Here is a 22,325-nt window from a genome sequence, read left to right on the forward strand (position 1 = left end):
TGTAAAAAGAGTTAGATATATGTGTTACTTAACTAAATTAAGAAATTTTGCACACATGTTGATGTAAAAGCAGATTTTACAAGTCCATCCATACCAAGAAATGCATTAAAGCCAGTATTCTTATGAATTCAACCATGCCACACCACACGCAACAATGAGTTACTTTTTTGTTGCGGTTTTTAACATTCAATGAACTTAGTTCCAGCAAATTAATTAACAATTTTAAACTCAAGCTGGAGAATTTCTTCTTCTTCAAATCACTTGATGGTATTTAATCAGAAGAGAATTTACTCTTCTTTGAGTCACTAGCTGATATTGGACAAAAATTTCCTCCTCTTCGAGTCACTTGCTGGTATTGGATTGGAAAGCACATCCAGAGATTTCCTATTTTTTAGTTTTTTGTTTTTTCATTTTCCTTCAGCTATTTTGCGGAATAAGGTTTTGTGTGAGTTGGATTTTTTGGAGATGAAATGATTTTATAAGAACGGAAAATTTACATCTAATTACTGAAATTCATCATTATTTCGGAATGCTTCCCTTTTTTTATACTCGTGTTCTTTAACAGTGTTACAGAGAGGGTACAGCCCAGAATAAGCAGATGCAATAAATAAGTCCTCTTTTCATACATCTCTTCCCATTACTGTTAAAAACGAGATAGAATCGATCACGAGGTAACGTGACTTCATCAAAAATTGTTTGGACAAAGTCTCTGACCATTTTTTCAACTTTCGAGCTGTTTTGTCATTTGGTGGCGAATTCGCCCCGCAATATTGTACTTGGACAAAAACCTATTTAAAATTTTCACCACAAAATCTTCACCAAAAACGGCAGTGAGATGATAAAAGATGAAAACTAACCTTAACAGTTATCGTCAAACTTCATTTCAATCAAGTTCACAAAGAAAAATAAGAATGCCACAAGGAGAAAGAGTGAAACGATAATTTCAATTAATAGCATTAAACAGCAAATCATATTTATAAGTTACAACAATCAATAGAATTAAGCAGCAACTATGATCAATCAATACTTAGCAAATGTTAATATAAAAGTAATAAATATTACAGGTTGTATTTATTACAACAGTAATGGAAATTACCTCTTTTACTCGCAATATCAAGTGGCGAAATCGCCCCGGCCTACCCTATTCATCTAAGTTTTAATAAATATCCACTCTGAGTTTTATGTATACCATAAATTCATACAGCAGCACAAGATGAAGTCATACTTTCATGTTATTTATAATACTTTGTTTGATAAGAGATAAAATGTATTTGCAACCTTCTAACACGCAGCATGATAATTAAATTTAAGATTAAAAAAAAAAAACTAAAAATTTTCTCTTTTAAAATGTTTTATGAACAAGAGAAACAAGTTTGAACAAATCCTTATGTTAAGTAATGTCAACTTCTTTGATGAGTTCCTATTTATCACGAGGTTTACACTGACAAAAGTTTTTCCCGTATTTCCACAGCAACACAAAATTTTAAACAGCATCAACCGACGATTGTGATGGTTTCTGTTCAAGTACAGAAACTTTCGGTGAAATATATTCCACAATTCCACTTGTTGTTAGCGCATCGTAAAAGAAAAAATTATTGTGAGGGGCATCTCGACCAGAAACAGCCTAAAATTAAAATTTTAAATCTAAAAATTGAAAACCCTGCTTTACAGTTTAAACAATTGATTGTTGAGTTTTTAATTCATAATTAAAAAAAGGAAAAAAAAAAAAAAAAAAAATTCAATAACCAACCCAATAGATGACTATTTTAACTAAAAGTCATCTTTTGGGTTATTGATTTTTTTTTTGTTTGTTTACCTTGTGTACGTGTAGGTAACTCATATTCATAAATCACCTATTAAATGGTAACTTTGAAATTTTGAAAAATTATGAAAAGTTTTCTGCAAACGAAAATTAAAACAACAATTTTAGTTTCATACTTTTATGATTTCTTGAGAAAGTACACCACCAACTATTGCGTTCACGGGATATACTTTGCAGCTTACAAAACTATCACATGCAAATAGAATAAAAAATAAAACTATTTCAATTTTTTATCAAACAGCAACCTAGGTAATTTTATAACTTATTTTTATTGGTATAAAATTTTGAAAGATGAAAAATACCTTGGGAACTCATCAGATAGTAAATCATTATCAATATTCAGTTTCTCGAAAACATCGTTGCGGATTTCTAGCAGTTGTTCTACCTCACGTGAACTTTTTGCTTCAGTTGGGTATGCTTTGTAGCGAGCATGATATTCGAACATAACTAGAAATAAAATTAAAAAATTTCTATAAATGAAAAAGCATAAATGCTGTAATATATTCCAGCAACAACTATAACAAACCTTGCATAACAAGATAAGTTTTGCTAACTTGCTTGGCTTGTCGTAGACTCTTTCCTTCAAATAACCGAATGGAGAGCGCATCAGATAGGGAACAGAATGAAGTTTCCTACAACAATATTAACAGTAAATATAGTGGAAAGTTTATGTTTGACACTTTGGAAGGCTGTTTTTTTTGTTTTTAGCCATTTTATATTATATAGAATTGCAATAACATACCAAGAATATTAAAATTAACATATAAAATGATTATAAATGAATTAAGAATAAAAGGTTGTGATTTGCAGGTCCTCCCAAACAAAATCTCCTGATTATGTCAGGAATGACTCTTATCAATTGCAACTATTTTTTTAAGATGCAATCATATAAAGAAATATTGAAGTTTCAAGTTTCTTGCAGATCTATCAATGATATAAGGGAATATTGCAGTTTAAAGCTTCTAGTAGATATATCACTGATGTAAAGGAATACTCTAGCAGATGTATTACTGATGTAAAAGGATAATGAACTATGCTTTTGCTTTTCTGTATTCGTTTGCTCACAGAATAGGCCACAAAAAATATTTTGGGTGTAGTGAATATTTTAAAGACCATGAAGTTTCAAAATTTTAAATAGTTTTGATACAAAAATTTTAAAAAGTTTTGATATTACAGTATCCGACAAAAAAAAAGCTTAGATAGACATGCAAGAGAACTCAACTAAATTTCTACAACTGATATAGAAAAAAATAAACAAAAAACTTTTATTTGGTGCATTGATTCTTAGATAGAAAAAAAACAAGAAAAAAATGACGAAAATTTGAGAACTTTTATTGAAATAACGAAATAGACCAAACTAATACTTTGTGGTGAAGCCACGGCTTTTGATCACTGCCTTGCACTGACGAGGCATACTCTCAAAAAATGATTGTAAGAGTTCACCAGATATGTTCTTCCATGGATTTTGAAGAATTTTAAACAATTCTTCTTCATTTTTTGGAGCTCTTGTCTTAATTCCATGATCCAATATACTCCAGAGATTCTCGATAGGGTTCAGATCAGGACTTTGAGCTGGCCAAGAAAAAACCACAAATTTTTTGTTCTTCAAATAATTTTTCACATTGTTTGCTGTATGTTTTGGGTCATTATCTTGCTGAAAGACCCAACTTTTATCTTTAAAGAGCTCATTTGCACTAGGTATCAGTTGATGAATTAAGATTTGTTTGTACATTGTTCGATAGTCCAATTCTGATATTGCTTTGCCCATAGAAGTCTTTTTTTCCGGATACTTTCAGAAATAAATGGTTTTTTAATGCTCCAGTAAGATTTAAATTTCCCAATAGAATGGATCCTTTGAAGAACCGTCCATTCTTCAACATCTAGTTTAAAATTTCTCTTTATTTCAGCCGCTGTTATCTTTCTATTCTTTCGAACCTCTCTTATAATTAATCTGTCCTCTCTGGCAGTTGTTTTATGCCTTCTTCTGCTCCCTTCTTTGGGTTTAAAACTTTCCGTCAAATAATACTTGAACAAAAATCTTCGAATTGTAGTGCACCATCAATTCAATTTTTTTCAAATTTCATGGTCAGTGTATCCACTTTCATGCCATGCCACAATTTGGCCCTTTTCAAACTCAGTGAGTTGTTTATCTTTTTTTGAGTTGTCTGGCGCATTGTTCGACTTGGGTGCTTTGATAGAAAAAGCGACAATTGAAGCAAGACAAATAATTTAGGATTACGTTTTGCTCATAATAAATATTTTTTTTCATAACTCACCAAAAATTTGTCCGGAATTCGACATGTCAAGCTCTAATTGACAAATAATAAAATGACGTAAACATGTGGTTGTAGTTTGCCCAAAGATATTTCTAGAATATTAAAGATACACTATTGAAATGAATTATTTCTTCCTGAAATAGTATTAAAAAATATACATATTGTAAAGAATATTTGATTGTCATTCTTTTTGTTGTAATTTTTTGAGAGTTTACCTAAGCTTTTTTTTTGTTGGACACTGTAAGTAAACAACCACTAGACCAGACAGACTATATAGATCCACATTTACTGCAATATTTTTCAATTTACTTCTTTGCAACAATTCTGTGATTTTTGTATGTTTAAGTTCTATCTAGCCTTTTGTTCTAAGTTCCTAACTGCAGTAGGCCTAACAGACAACTAATTTCTATTTATATTTGTTAAGTAGTGTAGCTTTTTTTTAAGTTAGGAAAGTTTCCTAACTTAAAAATGTTTAACAACTTACAACAGATATTGTTTCTGGTTTTCCTGTTTAGTCAGTTAGGAATTGAACATAGTGGCTAAAGTGATGACCCTCTCAAGACTGTTATTAATTCCTTTTAAAATTTAGCAGTGTTATTTCCGACCTGAATGAAAAGAGTTCAGGCCACTTTTCTACATCTTCTGACAGAAAGGAAATGCCAATTTGAAAGAATACTACTTGTATATAGTGGCAGGTAACCACATCTTGGTTGTTGAAAGTTTCTGATACTACTGAGGATGAATGCAGCTTTTCTGTAGCTGATATTCATGATACAGCCTTGTGGCAACCTCAGGTGTTAAAACATGCTTAGCTGCTACTTTGGTACATTTTGGAGTCTTACTGGAGCTAGCGTGTTCTTCCCCAGATGTCTTATCTTAAGATGATTCAACTTCAGAACTACTGAACAGACCTGCTCCATTGTAGATTCAGGAGTACTATTCTTTATTTCTTCTTTGACTCATACCTCTTCCTCTTTGGACACTCTTTTTATCTTTCTTCTTTTCTAGACAAGTAGGTACTCATACCACCCATGGCATATTTCAGACTGCTAATCAACCACAAACAGTTTATCTTCCTCAATTGTAATCAAACTCAAAACAACATATAGACTTCTCAAATTTTGCTGCTCTGGTCATTTATACAACAAATCTATTTTTACAGCAGCAGTTGTTTGATCTAACAAATCCTTGAATTTATGATGATATTTCTTAGTTTAGTCATTGGAACCCTTAGTTCAGCAGCTTCTTTTTGTGACAGTTTTTCATTCTTATGGTGGTGAAAATAAATTCTCAAAACTTTACCAACTTATCTTTTGGCTCACCAATTAAGAAAACAGCACATTTGCCACATGTTACACCCATTGTTAACCTTTATAAAGTAAACAATACATGCAGCAATAATAACTATCAGGATTACCAATATACAATAGAAAATTATTAAATATATGAACATTTTGTCCAATTGCCTTGGCCCAAATCGTCCAATTCTTTAAAAACAACACAGATTAAATAATGAAATTTTACAAACTATAATACTAAAATGTAAAGTTGTAAACAGCTGCTTTATGTCAATGTAATGAGTTGTTAGCTAATTGGCCTGTTATATATTGTATGATTTACAATTGTACATACATGTTCAATATATTGAATAAATAATGGTACTTTTATTTTTTTATACCATGTATTGTATAATAATTTATTAAGTTTACTAGTTATAGTTACTCCTAAGAGTCATTTATAATTTGGATCTGTAATTTTAAAAACAAGGTCAAGTATCATATGCGTGTTGAAATTTGGCACTCAACTTTGATGAAATTTTGTGATCATACAAAGCAATTTTCAAAAAAAAATATTTTCCCAAAGAGTTTGCTTTCAAAGATATAAAAAATCAAAATAAACCCTTAAAATAATTTTGCTGAAAGAATGACAAATAAAAGAATTGTCAAGGTTGTCAAAGCTCTTCATGCAGGGATGTCAGTTTTTGAGATTATTCAAGATCTCAGGGTCCTCAGAAAGACTGTTTACAATATTAAGGTTTGTGGGACCTTAAAAAAGAAGCTTGGAAATGGCAGACCCATATTTTAGGATTTTGTCACAAGATCAAGATGAGGAATTGGACCAAACTAACTAAGACACTTAAAACCATGGGCTGAGATCTTGGGGTAAGTGATTTCTTTTTCAGAAGGCTATAAAATAGAATAGTCTTTAGCTAGGATAAAAAGATTTATGCTCACTGAAAAACTAAAGGCTTCAAGACTTAAAAAATGTACAAAGATCAAGATCAATTCTTAAGAAAAAGACACCGATTATCCTCTTCTCATATGATAAGTATTTCATAGTAAAACCGGTGTTAAATTCCCATCATAGTCAATTTATCAATTTACCTTTAAAGGGTTCAGATATCCCAGACAAGCTCAAGTTTACACCTCAGACAAAGCATCCCTCACAAATCATGATTTTTGGATTGGTCAGCTTAAATGGTAAGAAAACAGTATTTCTACCTTCTGGGGTGAAAATGAGTTCCCAAGTTTACTTGAAAGAGCTCTGAAGCATCACATCCTTTCTGGGGTTCCAGCAAAAGGTTTCTGATCACATGAATTTCCAGCCCAAAAATTAACTGACGACCTAGCTCTCCTGCCTTTAATTCTTGGGACTTAAGTATCTAGGCTAAAGTTCAAGCACAGGTTTGTAAGCAACAGAACCCTAACACTGACCAACTCATCAGTTCAGTATCTTAGGCCTGAACAGGGCTAACAGAGAAATACATCAAGAACACCTAATCAAAGTTACGATCTGATTGATCGAGTTAAATTAATGTAAACTAAACCTTATTGGTATGTTTATTTGATAAAATAAAGGCTTTTTCCTGAATTTTTTGTCAACTAAGCATCTTTAGACAAAGTACTTTATTTGTGAATTGAATGTTTGAGAAACTTGTAAAATTACAAATATCAAACTATTATGTACTTTACATAGAACATATTTCACTGTATAGGATCTTTATAAATGTATTGTGTTACTGTGTAAATATAAGTAAGTTAGTTTGAATATATTTGGAAATAATTGTAAATAATTAAATAACAGTTCAGCATTGCAGAGCAATGCATAAACCAATAAACCCATGTATTTCATACAAACTTTGGGTGCTTTTAGGCAGTACTAAATATAAACAAATATTTGACAGTTTTGCTACATTGATGAAAAAGAACATAAAAAGCAAAGATCACTTGAATAATTTTACACAAAAAGAAATTTCATATTGTTTTTTTCTTTTAATATAAAACTCTGATTATCCGACCTTTTCCTGATATTCAGGATCAGTGCATTTAGGGTATTCTTTTTTTAAACTTGATCCTCTAATTTCAGCTTCTACAATTTTTGGCATTTCTCTAAAATAAACATTTTCAAAAAAATATTGGGTATGATTATAGAAAAACAAGCTATAAAAGACAAAAACATTATCTATAAAGAAAATCTAACTGACTCCATATATACATGTGAAGATGTCAAGTCAGCAAACATATAACCATAAAATCCAAAAACACCACCGCATAAGAACTTTATTCCTAACTGATGACATATTTCATTTATTTTGACCTAAAGAATAAAAATAATAAAACAGAATTTAAAATTGAACTTTAGATAGAAAATTCTGATTAACTCTATATAATGATATATATTTTTTTAATTTAGAGAGATGTTGATTTAACTTCATCAATTAAAAATTCACAAAAATAGTTGCTGCAGATTTACTTCTACTTTTACTCTTAAAAAAAAACAGGAGCAAAAGTTTAATTTTTAAATTAAAGGTTGCTATGAGATATTCTAGCAAAAAAACTATTTCTAATCTTAAACAATAGTGCATATTTCAAAACTTACCTGGTCTTGACCTGACCCAGAAGTCATACAAACAATATCAAACTTAGCAAAAAATGAGTCAGACTTGTGCATGACTGGCTCTTTGTCTACTGCAATATCAACTAATGGATTCAATTCTTTACACCGAGCTAAATAAGCATCTGCTTTCTAAAAGGAAATGTGGAGGGTATAAGTAAATTTCTACATAAATTAAATTCGTATACGGTTTTAATAAACACACACTTTAGCCAAAATATTAAAAATACAATTAAAATTGGGCTTGAAAAAAAAAATCTATGCAATAAGATTTTATATATTTCCTAATATTTCATTTATAAGCTTATGCTTTAAATAAACCTACTTTCATTACCATTTTGAATTAGAAGAAATAAACTTGCACCAGGTAATTTTATGGGTGACCCTGTATTTAACATTTCTCTTTTAATTTTAGAAAAAAAAATCCATTCCAATAGAAGGCTTCAACATGATTAATAAACAAATAAGATACCAAAAATTTCAAACATTATCATACATTAATACCAATTTTATCTTCAGTTGCCATAAACTGGTAGTTCCAGTCTTCTTTTGATAATATGCTTTCATCTAACAATGTCATGTGATGAATCCCAGCGAGCAATATGTTTTTGCAAACTTCAATACCCAAACTGGACAGTCCAATTATCAAAACCTTTGCATTTCGCAACCTAAATGAAAGTTATTAACAACGTTTAAAAAAATAATAAAACTTACAATGTAAATGTTTTATAACAAGTGTAAAAGTAAAAAAAAAACAACCTATTTTAAGTATATTTAATGATTAATTTTTTGAAAACTTGCAACTGTTAAAAATTCAAAATAATATATCATAAAAAAATGCAAAGGTTACTGGTAGTTAAATAACTTTGTTTAAAATATAAAATACAACATGATTGTAAAATATTATTGAAATGATTTGAAACTACTGCATACACTGTCTGAAAAAAAGTCCAGGTTTTAATTACTAAAATAAACACTTTCTGGGTACAAAGTTGGTTTTTAAATCTGTACATTTACAGTATAAAGTGTTAAATTATGTCACATCTGATAAAAATTAAATGCAGCCTTACAGAAACTAGCACACTTTAATCATACCAGTAGTGTCAACTTTACTTCTGAAACTAAAAATTCACTCTTGTAACACTAAGCTTTTTGAAAACTACTCTATAGTGACTAAATACAGAATACTTTTTTATTTTAAATACATACTGAATATAAGCTATAACCTATAACTAAAAACTACTCTATAGTGACTAAATACAGCATATTTTTTTCTTTTAAATACATACTGAATATAAACTATAACCTACTTCTGTTGGGCTTCAACTCCCCACAATCGTATTTGACGATCATAAACTGCAGCTTCCTCTTCAGTTAATATTTGCATTTTATTATGACCAGCTTTTTTCAAACAAAACTTTATTTTTGCAGTAAACAGAAAATTTTTTTCAGCAGTTTAATAATAGTTGAAAGTTATAATGTAAGCATAGAAAACACAATAGTGTGCATATTTATATTGCCAGTTAATAGTGGAACGTCTAGTCAAAGCTTTTATTATTCTCAGAAACACTGTAAAAGCTGAATATTGAATTTATCAATTTAACAGTTTTATCTTTTTCTTTTAAATACTTGAGTTTTTTTAAAATACTTCCATTTTTTCATTAAGTAATGATATTAGGCTTTTTTAAGCTACCAGAAGCTGAAGGTATTCATTTTTAAATAAGAAAGCACAAAATAAAACTTTAATTAAATCTTGAATATAAAATGTCAACCCTTGCGTTTTGCAAAGTTAACCATGTACAAGAGTTATGTAGGTGAGCACTCTCTATTAGTACAGGGTGGGCCGAAGAAGACCTACTAATGTCAAACATGGATAACTTTTGCAATAATTATTTATTTTGGTTAATTTTATTTGTATTTTATTAAATATATTTTATAGAAATTACGTGTGAAATATGTAACCAGACTAATGTTCACCATTTTTCTCGATAGAGAGTGGCTCTTTTTAACGCGTTTTCCATTACACCACATGTTTCTGGTTGAAAGCTCAGTATTTCGTCTCTAATATTTTGCTTCAGCTGTCTAATAGTCTTTGGTTTATTAACATACACTTTGATTTTTAAATATCCCCATAAAAAATAGTCGGAATTCACGACCATTTCATCTGAAACCCGCTGAAATGAGCGGATTGCTACTATGAACATATTTTTTCGTAATTTCCGCTAATTTCAGCGTAAAAACCCAATTAAAGTTTACGCGATCTTTGTGTAGCGGAAATCGTAAATCCGATAATTTGAGCTAGCTTTTTTTTTTAACAGTTTTTTGTTTTGAAAACAAAAACAGAAATTAAACTCAATCTCTAACATTTCTCATTGACAAAATTAGAATAATAAGTTCCGCATTTCATTTTTCACTGTCCACCTCGACAACAGATAATCAACAGTGGGTAAGAAATTTAAAATATGAATTTGGGCATGAATAAATTTCTTACTTTTTTCAGACCAAACTCTATTTTCATATAAAATTCTCCACAAATATCAAACACCAAGGTTATCATTAAATATTATTTGCAAAAAAAGAAACTATTAAGGTTAGTGTCACTAATAATGAAAGAAACTGCTTTGCCAATTACAAATACTTTTATCTAGATTTCTTTATATTGCAGTAGAACACACTGAATTTGAATATAAAAACTCAGAATTTAATTCTAGAATAGTTGTACTATATTCTATAGAACTATTTGAGTCTAATGTCGAAAACAATCTCATCTAGTGGTATTAGCTTTTGACTCCCCATACTACTTTTGTTAGAATCTGTCACCTTCTTTGTAGTCACTTGTTTGATGATGTCCCAGAAGGCTTGGTGTTAGGTACAGTGAATTTTCACTGTACCTAAGAAAGCGTTTTTTGCTAAATACAGTGAAAATTCACTGTACCTAAAGGGGCGTTTTTCGCTAAATACAGTGAAAGTTCACTGTGCCTAACGAAGCGTTTTTGATAGATACAGTGAAAATTCACTGTGCAGTGAAAGCTCACGGTATTTATCAAAAAAGTTTGGTGTTACGTACAGTGAAAATTAACATGAAGATTTATTAAAATAATATCAAAAGTGTTGCTATTTTGAAAGTTAAGGGCGTAATGCTCATCGAAGCCAAGTAACATAAAAATTCACTACACTCCCGTGAAAAACCAAAAAACAGAAACCCAAGAAATAATTTATTAATAAAACTTTATAACAAAGGTACATATTAATGAAGCCGGAGAGGGAGTTGTTAATAGAATGGAACTAATTAAGGAATTTATTTTTGTAAATGAATTGTTTGGGATATTTTTTTACCGTATATATATATATATATATATATATATATATATATATATATATATATATATATATATATATATATATATATACAGTGGCGGCTCGTCAATAGGGGCCATAGGGGCCCGGCCCCACTTATATTTATTTAAGATAAAATATAAAATATTTGGTAATGTAATTATGTGTATATATATATATATATATATATATATATATATATATATATATATATATATAAATATGCAACTATTAGCCTAAACTATTTGCAGACAGGTTTTATAAAAATAAATAGTTCTAAGTTAGTTCTAATTTTAAACTATATTAATTTATAAGTAATATGTTTATTTGCAATTTCAAAGTATTGTAGCGTTGTTTTAATTCATTGCCAATAGCGGCTGGGCCGATTTTTACTGGCCCTATTTATTATGTTTATATTAATATTATTTTTGATGCGCGCGCAGAATTTGTTGTGCTTTCAGATGGGACGAAAAAACGCACCGCAGGGCCTCATTGAACTGGCCCTTGAAGAAAAGAACCTTAAAAACATCGCTAAGTTCAAAAATTTCATCCACCATTTTTAATTCTCGATTTAAAGAGGGAAGAATTTACTGCTGCAAAAAGTCATTAGGAGTATAAATTAATAGGAATAAAAACATGGCAAACATGATATTTAAAATAATGTAACAGAAATTACTGGTATAAATGTTGGTCTGACATAAACATTTAAAGAGATTTAGGAGACAGTTAGGTGAAAGAAATTAATTTTTAATAATTTTCTGAAACTAGATCTTCTAGGACAAGTCATTTTATTCTATAATTATAAACAGGAATAATAAAAATTATAAGTTCATTGATTAGTTTGGAAAATTGATTTTAAAATATCATGGAAAAGTTTTGCATTTCTTTTATAATCAACTATCTTGTACATTTTATAATTTTGTTTAGTGAACTAGAATTTTCAGGCATATATTGTTTTATTTATTTTTAAAAATTTTAAAGCTTGTTTTCTTTTTTTTTTTTACAGGGAAAAAAATTGTGACTCAACCATATTAATAATGATCTTGGTTTGTGTATTGTTTAGCAAGTTTATATATTGTGACTTGAGAAAGCTTAGCCATTTCTACGAATATAATAAGAGCTACAAACTGTTTGCACTTTTGAAATTCTTGTTCTTTTCTCAATGAGGGATTGCTAAAGTTTATTTTTTTCAAATAGCTTATGTATTATATTTTGTTGCATAATGAATCAGTCATTGAAAATTATTTACATTTTTTGGTGGCAGTTTAGTCATTCTACCTTTTAAGTTGCCAATTACGTTGACACTGAACCAGAGCCAATATCAACCATGATGATAAGCATTAAACACAAGTTTTAAAGACTAGATTTTCAAGTAAAGATTAAAATTAGTCAATATTATTATTAGTTTGATACAACAAACTTACAAACAGCTAAACAACAGAAGATATAAATAACTTTTTTTTTTCAATTACAAAAACTCTACCACTGGTGGTACTGTTACATTTCATAATACAACTTCAACAATTGCTGCTTCCAAAAAGGCACTAATTGAAAATATATTCAAAGTTTAGATTATTTAAAAATGTTGGACATTGACTGTTACCATCGAAATAAAATAATCAGAATATTTTATTGAAATTTTTTTTTTTTTTTTGGGGGGGGGGGGGGTTAAAGCTAAAGCCAAAGAACTTAAACTGTAAAAATATTCATGTATTGTTGTGTATGCTTACAAACAGATATGAAGTTTTTATTTTTATTACATAAAATCGTTAAAGCATCTTTGACAATGTAAATAATCTTGAGAAGTTTACTATTATTTATGACTGACATTGTAAATGTTGTATTTAAGAATTATGGATTTAATTAAGTATGAAAAATATGTATTTAATTAAAAAAAATATGTGTTGCATTATGAAAAAATCCTTTAAAAAACATGTTTAAAAATTTTTTAATGTATCTTTTCTGTTTTTCTTGACCTTTTCGTCATTCTCAGAAAACGTTATGTGAATTACATGTTAATTTCTGATTAACATGTAATATTAATCAGAGATAGTTAAATGTATATGTAATGTTACATTCTTTATTATGTTATCGAGTGTTAATTAAGATTAAGTGCCCTTCTTGACTGAACTACTGTTGATAAAAATTTTTAAACCATGTCAAAGTCATATTCTAGTTACAATATAGTTTAAAGTTATCTTATTACAATAACTTAGGTTCATCAATAAGATAATTTAACATGAACAAAATTGATAGTTTGTTAGCTAAACGTTTCTCGTCATTGGGCCTTCAAGAAAAACTAGAAATCAAAAATCTTGGGGCATACCAACCAAAAGGTGTTCGTATAACTCAAGTTGATGGTAAAAAAAACACGAACATTTTGTGTAGCATGGTTTGAAAAAAAATCATGGTTAAGTGTGAGTGATGAAAAAAATTCGTTGTTTTGTTTTTATTGTGTTTTGTTTGGTGACGAGAGCTTGTGGACAGAAAATGGCTGTAAAGATATGAAACATCTCTCTGAGCGAATACAAAAACACGAATCCAGTAAAACACATATAAATAATTCGTTGCAGTTTCAAATTCTCGGAAAGACAAATATTTTATCGACAATTGATGCTGGATACAGTCTTAGCATAAAAAAACATAATGAATTAGTTGACAAAAACAGACAAACATTATCGAGGATTATAGATTGTATAAAATTTTGTGGTGTACACGAATTGCCCTTAAGAGGACATGACGAAACTATTGACTCAAATAATCGAGGGGTATTTTTAGATATGGTTTCATACACAGCTACATTAGATAGTGTGTTTAGCGATAATCTTAAAAATTCAAAAATAACAAAAAATACTTCGAAAACAAACCAAAATGACATTTTAGAATGTATGTATAAAGTATACATAGAAGAAATTAAACGTGAGATTGATAAAGCAAGATTTGTTTCCTTGCAAGCAGATGAAACAACTGATGTATCTTGTCGTTCTCAGTTCGTCATTATTTTGCGTTATTTAAAAGGTTATCAACCAGTTGAAAGATTTATAGCATTTATTGATGTTAATGATAGAACTGCTATGGGTCTTACAAATGTATTAAAAGAAGAATTGAATTGTTTTGGTCTGAAAGAAAAATTAATTGCACAGGCTTATGATGGTGCAGCAGTTATGAGCGGATCAAGGAATGGAGTCCAAAGTCTCATGAAAGAAGTTTACCCAAATGCCCATTATGTTCACTGCTATGCACACCAATTAAATTTAGTTTTGAAAAAAGTTTGTTCGTCGAATAAGCGAGTAAGAACATTTTTTTCTACTTTAAGTGGATTTGGCGTGTTCTTTACGTCCTCGCCAAAACGAAATGATTTACTTCGCGAAATTTCTTTTAAGCAGATACCAAGAGTTTGCGAAACACGATGGAATTTTCGTTCAAAAATAGTTACTTGCATAAAAGAAAACAAAACAAAGATTGTGGATTGTTTTGATAAAATCATAAACGATGAAGGATGGGATGATACAAGCGTGTGGCAATCTGTTGGGTTCAAAAAATGTTTGGAAGATTTAGAGTTCAACTTTTTTTTATCTTTCTTTTATTCAATTTTAAAACATGTTGATGTACTTTACAATATATTGCAATCAAGTAACAGCAACACTATTACAATCAAGGAAGCTTTTGAAAAATTTGAGTTATCCATAAATTTTGTGCGAAATAGCATCACTGATGAAGTTCCTGGATCGATTCTTAACGATTGCAAAGAAATACCTGAAAACCAAATGAAACGAAACACATCAATTGAACTACTAATAGAAGATGCTAAAGATGCTTGTGATAAAGTTATTTTCGAAATTAGCAACAGGTTTAGAAGCATTGAAATATTTAAATCATTTTCAATTTTGGATCCGAAAAATTTCAATTTTAACAGACAACATTTTCCTCGGAATCTTATAAAAAATATTCTAACAAACTATCCAATGCTGAGTGAAGTTAAGTTGATGTCCGAATTAACCGTTTTGTATGAAAATGCTTTTTTTAGTGATGTTGGCAATATTAATGCCCTATCCCAATTTATGCATAAAAATAACCTGATTGAAACATTTTCTGAAGTATCAAAGTTGATAGAGATTGTTTTGGTCACACCTGTGTCTACAGCTGATGCTGAACGGTGTTTTAGTACTTTAAAAAGAGTTAAGACACTTTTAAGAAATTCCACAGGTCAAGATCGGTTGAATGCATTAGCTGTACTATCAATACATAAAGATTATTTACAGGATATTGATCAGTTTAATCAAAAAGTAATCGAAATGTTTTCTCTTATGAAACAGAGAAGAGCAGAATATTTCTATAAATAATATGCTTAAATCTTTGTTTTTAACATCATTCTTTATTTCAAGAGATATTATACCTTTATAAAAATTATAGTGTTAATCGTAACTTTTTATATTTGTGACTTACTTCTAACTAACTAAAAGTTTTTACCATAAAATTAAAATAAAAAAAAAATCTAAAGAAGTAATATTAAAATCTGTTCAAATTATAATGCAGCACTTTCAGGGCAGCTTTTACTGCTTTTTACGAAGGTTCAATTCAATGCCATTAAATACTTATGCTTTATTTTGGGAGTATGCTAGCGCTTAACTCTGTCAACCAATCGAAAAACGCTAGCGACCAAAGACTTTCTAACAAACACCGAAGTATCAATTACGCTGACAGCAAATCGTTGCGATATTTTTCGGTTAATATTTGCTGGCCCCACCAAAGTTTAATGTCACCGGCCGCCACTGTATATATATATATATATATATATATATATATATATATATATATATATATATATATATATATATATATATATATATATATATATATATATATTTTAAATGACGACATCTTGTATGAGAGTTGAATAAATTTAATATATGAACTTCAATAAATACGAATTCTCTCAATACTAATTTTTTATTTTATCTAAGAAATTTTCGCTAGATTATTGATACTAGCATCTTCAGCTTTCACTTATTAAGCTGAAGATGCTAGTATCAATAATCTAGCAAAAATTTCTTAGATAAAATAAAAAATTAGTATTGAGAGAATTCGTATTTATTGAAGTTCATATATTAATATATATATATATATATATATATATATATATATATATATATATATATATATATATATATATATATATTAGTTTTGTTGCAGGAGTCCATTAAATACTTTTTAATAAAATTTTGATGTTCACAATTATGATGATGCACACTTGTGGTAATGTTTGTAATTATTTTTGGCGCACTTAAGCTATTTGCACTTATGTCAGACAGCGCAACTGCATTGCACTTATACCAGTTCGGACTTGTGCCGATTTCTGCAAATTCTTATGGCGCACTTATGCTAGTTTGCAGTAATGATAGGTTTTGCAACTGCTTCAGACTTAGACCAGTTCGCACTTATTAAGCGTACCCATAAACAAATAACAGACATAATGTCTGAGACATTGTTAAATAAATTTTGCAATGGTTTCAAAGTATTTGTTGAAAAGTAAACTTAAAATCTGATTGAAAGAGCAAACCTATTGGCAACACTTAAAAATAAAAATAAAATTCAACTTTAAACCAAATACTATAGCAAAATCTTTTATCTTGACTTTTAGTGATTAATTAGAGGCTGTGAGTTGCAGTAATGAAACTAAATAATAGTCGTTTTTAACAATAGACACCAGCGGGAAGGTAAGTCAAGCTGTCTATCAACTCAAAAACATCACAACAATAACAACACAATGATTACTTCCAATAATACCACATAGCACCAGATATATGACTTCCTCGTATAAATCTTGGATAAGCATCATAAAGATTTTGGATAAGTAAAAGTACAAAGAATTCGAGTGGATAGTTTCTGGGGATCTTAAATCATTTTCTATGATACTTGGACAGCAAGGTGGTTACACAAAATTTCTTTATTTTTTGTGTGAATATGATAGTCGTGATAAAGCTAAACATTTGAACCAGAAAGTGTGGCCAAAAAGAACATTGAATGTTGGAGAGAAAAACGTGCACTTTGAATTTTAGGTTGCTCCTAAAAAGGTTCTTCTACCACCGCTCCATATCAAACTTGGCATGATGAAGCAGTTTGTGAAGGCTTTGCTAAAAGATGGTAAGACATTAAAACACCTTTCAAGCAAATTTCCTGGTATGTCTGAAGCAAAGCTGAAGGAGAGAGTTTTTGTTGGTTCATTTGTAAGTTATTCGAGAGTTATTGTTGGTCAGTACATTCGTAGGCTAATGGAAGATAACAAGTTCAAAAACATCACGAACTATGTTGAGAGGTCAGCATGGGATTCTTTTAAAGATGTAGTTACAAAGTTTACAGGAAATCAGAAGGGCTCGGATTTAAAAAATATCGTAGAAAATATGTTGTGCAATTTAAAAAAATTTGGGATGCTCAATGAGTATAAAACTCCATTTTTTGAACTCCTATTTGGATTATATCCCGAAAATCTTGGTGCAGTAAGTGAAGAGCAAGCTGGAAGGTTTCACCATGATATCAAAGAAATGGAGAGAAGGTATCAAGGTCTATTGATACAAATATGATGGGCGACTACTAATGGATGCTGCATAAGGAAAATGTAACGTCCAACAAGAGAAAAAGCACTTAACAAAGCTTCGAAACTAAAAAAAAAACAGATTTTATAAAAATTTATAGTTGTATATAATGTAAATAAAATATTTTATGACTTAAAATTAATTATATAAATTTGTATAATTTTATGATTTTTGCAGACCTGTGTAATCAAGAGTTCACTCATTCAAAAGTTAGATTTGCACAATTACTATATTATTTCATTATATTACCTAATTTTTACTTTTGTTATTAATATTACTCAAAACAGTTAATTCCTAATTGTTATAAAAGTATGTACACAGGTGGGATTAATGATTATCTAAAATATTACATATCCGGCTATATCTAGATATACGATGGCTATATATGTTGCATATCCGGTTATACTATGATCCTGGATACCGGATTATCCGGATATCATATCTGGTAAACCCCTAATAAATAGCTACCACAAAAACAGCTATAGTTCTATTAACGCTTTCTAAAATGATAAATCCTCATTACAGAGGGCATAAAGTGTTGCAAAATAAGGTTTTAAAAAGAGTTAAAAATGTATACAAAAAAGGAGAAGTCACCACTTATAAAAACTACAAATCAATTTACCTGCTTTGTTTGATACTGCAGTTGCTGATGTAGCAGTCGTTGTTGGGGTTGTTGAATAACATTGTGTAGTTTTAAGTAAACAATATACATTGAAGATATTATAACTTCCGTTTTAGAAATCAGTTTGTAGTTTTCAATTCATAGATCTTTATGGTTTCCAATATTTTCAACATAATGCAATGTTGAATATTGGGAATAATAAAGATATAACAAACTTTAATTCTTGTACTTTGTAATGATAAAAATGCAACTTTTATCTATGCCAGGCTAATTCGTAACTAAATTCAAGAAAATAGTTGATTTTACAAATCTTTACAACATTGATAAAACTAATAGTTACACATTACTTATTTCCATGAGGTATATTATCATGAGTCATCCAATAAATAAAAATTAACAAGAAATCTCCAACATAAACTTCACGTTGATTGACTTTATGAAAAGGTATAAAATCAAAGACAACTAAATTAACAAACTGCAAATTTTCTAGAAGAATAATAAAGAAAACAAACACATTGCAAATAAGTCAACTTTGTCTGCTATCGCGTTTTCTTTTCCGGATAATTGTTGGTAAGAAAGAATTTGGAATTAACTTTTAGTTTTGTATGATATGTTTATTTTTTAAAATAATTTCTAAATTTAATGGATATTTTATTTACGACTGTTTTATTTATTTTCAATTTTAGAACTTAACATAATTAATTATGAAGAATCAACTTTGAATCAACAAGGTGGTTGTAATTCTTATAAGCGATACCATAATGTAATTGGATAGAGTGTGTCAAAGCACCTTACAAATTTAAAACTGAATGCAACAAACCATGAATGGAATGAGCTAAATCTTATCGAAAATAGGCTTATGAGAAGTTTAAATAAAGGTGAAAAATTATGTGCATATCACAAGTTCATCAATGGTATCGGGTGGAAACTGTCTAAAAAGTGTGAGCATCCTAATCATAATAAATCAAAACAAACAAAAGCACCAACTACACGCTCAGTTCCCATAACCTTGTTAACAACAGTATTTAAAATGTATAAATAAAATCTTCCCATTGACAGTTACGTGTCATTCTCATTTAAACGAAGTGCGAAATTACAACAAAGGCACTCCTAATCTACCAGAACATAACCAAGATTTTGATGATTTCGATCAGGACTATATCCCAGAAGAGATTGTTATTCATGAGAATGTTTTAAACCCAAGTAGTGAATCTAATGTGAAATTATCTAAATATTTGGATGTAAGCCCAGTACAATTTCAAATAAATAAAACATCAGTAGGTTTGCTTAGCGAAGATACTAAGAAATACCTAAAGCGAAAACATCAACATATATACACTATTGTATATGTGTATACTATACATAGTCTATGTACATAGACTATGTATAGTATACACATATACAATAGTGTATACTGTCATAGTATATACAGTAAACACTATTTTATATACAGTACTGTACTGCAGTATATATATATATATATATATATATATATATATATATATATATATATATATATATATATATATATACACTCATATATATACACTCATATATATAAATACAATAGTATTGATAACACCAGTAATAATAAGGTAATCTGTGACGATTACTGTGACAGTACTGATTGCAGTACACTTGAGTGTAGCTGGCCTTGTAAATTGATAAAGAACGTCTTAAAACTCCTAAAACATGTGAACGTAGGATTGTGGTAGTTACACAGAAAGATTCATAATTGGAAATAAGTATGATGTATATTTAAGATAAGGATATTGGGTTTACTTACATTTCTTTTTTGAAACTTGTTTTTCTTGTGGCATTTAGTTGAAAGTTTGCACAACTGTCCATAATATAAACAAAACAAAATGTAAAAAAACAATGGATTAATTAGATAATATCTTTTTGTTTTTCATGAATCCGCTAATATTTTCGTCGGAAAGTTTTTACGATACGAAAAAAAATGTTTATACACGGTCGTTTGTAAGAGGAAAGTTATTATACGCATGCGCAGTAGAGTTAAAAATAATTTAAAATTTTAAAAATGGCTACGGATGCAAAACTTATCACTGACAACGAGTAACTTGTTTAATTTTAGATAATTAAATAGGCTTTTAACTATTTTTTAAATGAAATTATTGTGAAAATAACTTTCACCTGTACTAAGAAATGTTTTAAATAAAATACAAAACCTCTGAGTGTGAATAAAATCTACTTTCAGCTAAAGCTACTTTTACTGTTTTTGTTTATAATCTTTAAACCTTTTTTTAAAAAATTTTGAGCGTAGAAATTTTAAATTTTTTATTTATTCATCAAGATGAACCTTTTATTTTTTTTGCATTTTTTGCTTATATGAGGATTCAATTTTTTTTGCAGGGTTAAAATAAAATCTTAATCGTTAACTTTTTGTAACCTGTTGCTATGGTACTCTTTTCCGATGTGACTCTATATATATATATATATATATATATATATATATATATATATATATATATATATATATATATATATATATATATATATATTTATAAAGAGAAATAGAGAAAGAGATTTCGAAAAGAGTATAAATATATAGGAATTGGTTGATAAATATGAATGAATTACTAGGATTTGTAAAAAAAAAAAATTATATAGTTGTATATATATACCATTTTTTAAATAGTCTAATATTAGATAAAATGGAACTTCACAACAAAAATATTAAACTCCTTTGCAAAGTTTGTGGACAGTTACTTGGTAAAAAGCATTATTTTATAGGAGAAATTCTTAAAGTAAAATTAGAGAAGCTGTTTCATGTTAAAATGACAGATTTGGAATTTGTCTGTCCTCCAAAAATGTGTAAAAAATGTTATTGTACAATAAACAATGTGCTTTCAAGAAAAACATCAACTGCCCTTTGTCTCTGTACTAAATGGAAACCTATTCTAACACGCTTTCTTCTTCCATCATTTAGTTTCTAGGCATAAATAAATAAAAATTCAATTTTATGCGGATATTGCAAAATCTTATTTCTATCATTAGAACAATCAAACTACCCTATAACTTTCAGATATTTACAGTTGTCATTTGCACTACACTGGGTGACATTAACCAGGGTCAAGTCGTCATGTAGTGGGCCAAAGACATTTTTTGAGCGCCACTCAAAAAAGGTTTGAAGGTTTAAGGTTCCGAAACAAGAAAGAATCCAAAAATGATAATTTAAAATCAGTGCATGTTTAGGTAAAATACCTTAACCAATATACTGCTATGCAAACGGTTACAGAATTTAAAAAAATAAGGATTTTACCTGCTCCTACCGGAGCGCTCTTTCTATATGTTATAAATGTTACAAAGATACAAATAAAGCTAGACCTCAGTTTACATTATTATAATCTGAATATAATTTGTTAATTAATATTTTTGTGAAGAATAAGGCCACTGCCTCAAATATATATATATTTTATGTATATAAATTATGTATATATACATAACATATTATGTATATATACATAAATTATGTATATATACATAATATATATATATTTTTTATGCATATAAATTATGAATATATATATATATATATATATATATATATATATTATGTTATTAACATATAACTATATTATGTTATAAAATATTATACAATATTATGTTACTAACATATAACAATATTATGCTCTCTTCTTTAAGAATATTGAGCACTCTATTTGTCGAATACACTAACAATGTTAGTGTATTTTACAAATAGAGTGCTCAATATTCTTAAAGAAGAGAGCAGTAATAAAAGAGTCAAACATTTATCTAGT

The 22,325-nt window shown here is 28.8% G+C and overlaps 2 protein-coding genes and 1 long non-coding RNA gene across 9 annotated transcripts; 1 reads left to right on the forward strand and 2 right to left on the reverse strand.

Moving 5' to 3' along the window:
• Nucleotides 1-1,333: 1,333 nt before the first annotated feature.
• LOC145185124 (SUMO-activating enzyme subunit 1-like) lies at nt 1,334-10,184 on the reverse strand. Of its 4 annotated transcripts, none has more exons than XM_090098197.1 (9): nt 9,970-10,184; nt 8,489-8,660; nt 7,978-8,124; nt 7,583-7,695; nt 7,397-7,487; nt 2,349-2,454; nt 2,125-2,269; nt 1,939-2,008; nt 1,334-1,624 (listed from the first exon to the last, which is right to left on the reverse strand). In XM_090098197.1, exons 1-9 carry the CDS (start codon nt 10,149-10,151, stop codon nt 1,484-1,486), a joined length of 1,167 nt encoding a protein of 388 aa, XP_089954323.1. In that variant the 5' UTR covers nt 10,152-10,184; the 3' UTR covers nt 1,334-1,483. The 4 variants fall into 4 exon arrangements, with proteins under 4 accessions (XP_089954323.1, XP_089954324.1, XP_089954326.1 ...); XM_090098198.1 differs by having other exon boundaries at nt 9,303-10,177; XM_090098200.1 differs by having other exon boundaries at nt 8,497-8,660; nt 9,970-10,175.
• Nucleotides 10,185-11,772: 1,588 nt separating this feature from the next.
• LOC149883854 (zinc finger MYM-type protein 1-like) lies at nt 11,773-16,088 on the forward strand. Its single transcript, XM_090098833.1, has 2 exons — nt 11,773-12,058; nt 12,335-16,088. The coding sequence occupies exon 2, from the start codon at nt 13,686-13,688 to the stop codon at nt 15,669-15,671; it is 1,986 nt and encodes a 661-aa protein (XP_089954959.1). The 5' UTR covers nt 11,773-12,058; nt 12,335-13,685; the 3' UTR covers nt 15,672-16,088.
• Nucleotides 14,999-21,984, reverse strand: LOC149883855 (uncharacterized). 4 transcript variants are annotated; one of them, XR_016455960.1, is made up of 4 exons: nt 21,827-21,984; nt 20,330-20,383; nt 18,544-18,821; nt 16,524-17,987 (listed from the first exon to the last, which is right to left on the reverse strand). It is a non-coding gene; the product is annotated as an uncharacterized LOC149883855 (long non-coding RNA). The 4 variants fall into 4 exon arrangements; XR_016455959.1 differs by lacking the exons at nt 16,524-17,987; nt 21,827-21,984 and adding an exon at nt 14,999-15,084 and having other exon boundaries at nt 20,330-20,647; XR_016455957.1 differs by lacking the exon at nt 21,827-21,984 and having other exon boundaries at nt 20,330-20,647.
• Nucleotides 21,985-22,325: the final 341 nt, after the last annotated feature.

The sequence above is a fragment of the Hydra viridissima genome, unplaced genomic scaffold, assembly GCF_058129835.1.
Source record: "Hydra viridissima isolate aposymbiotic clone 2 unplaced genomic scaffold, HvirCarnegie_v1 scaffold_9, whole genome shotgun sequence".
Lineage (NCBI taxonomy): Eukaryota > Metazoa > Cnidaria > Hydrozoa > Anthoathecata > Hydridae > Hydra > Hydra viridissima.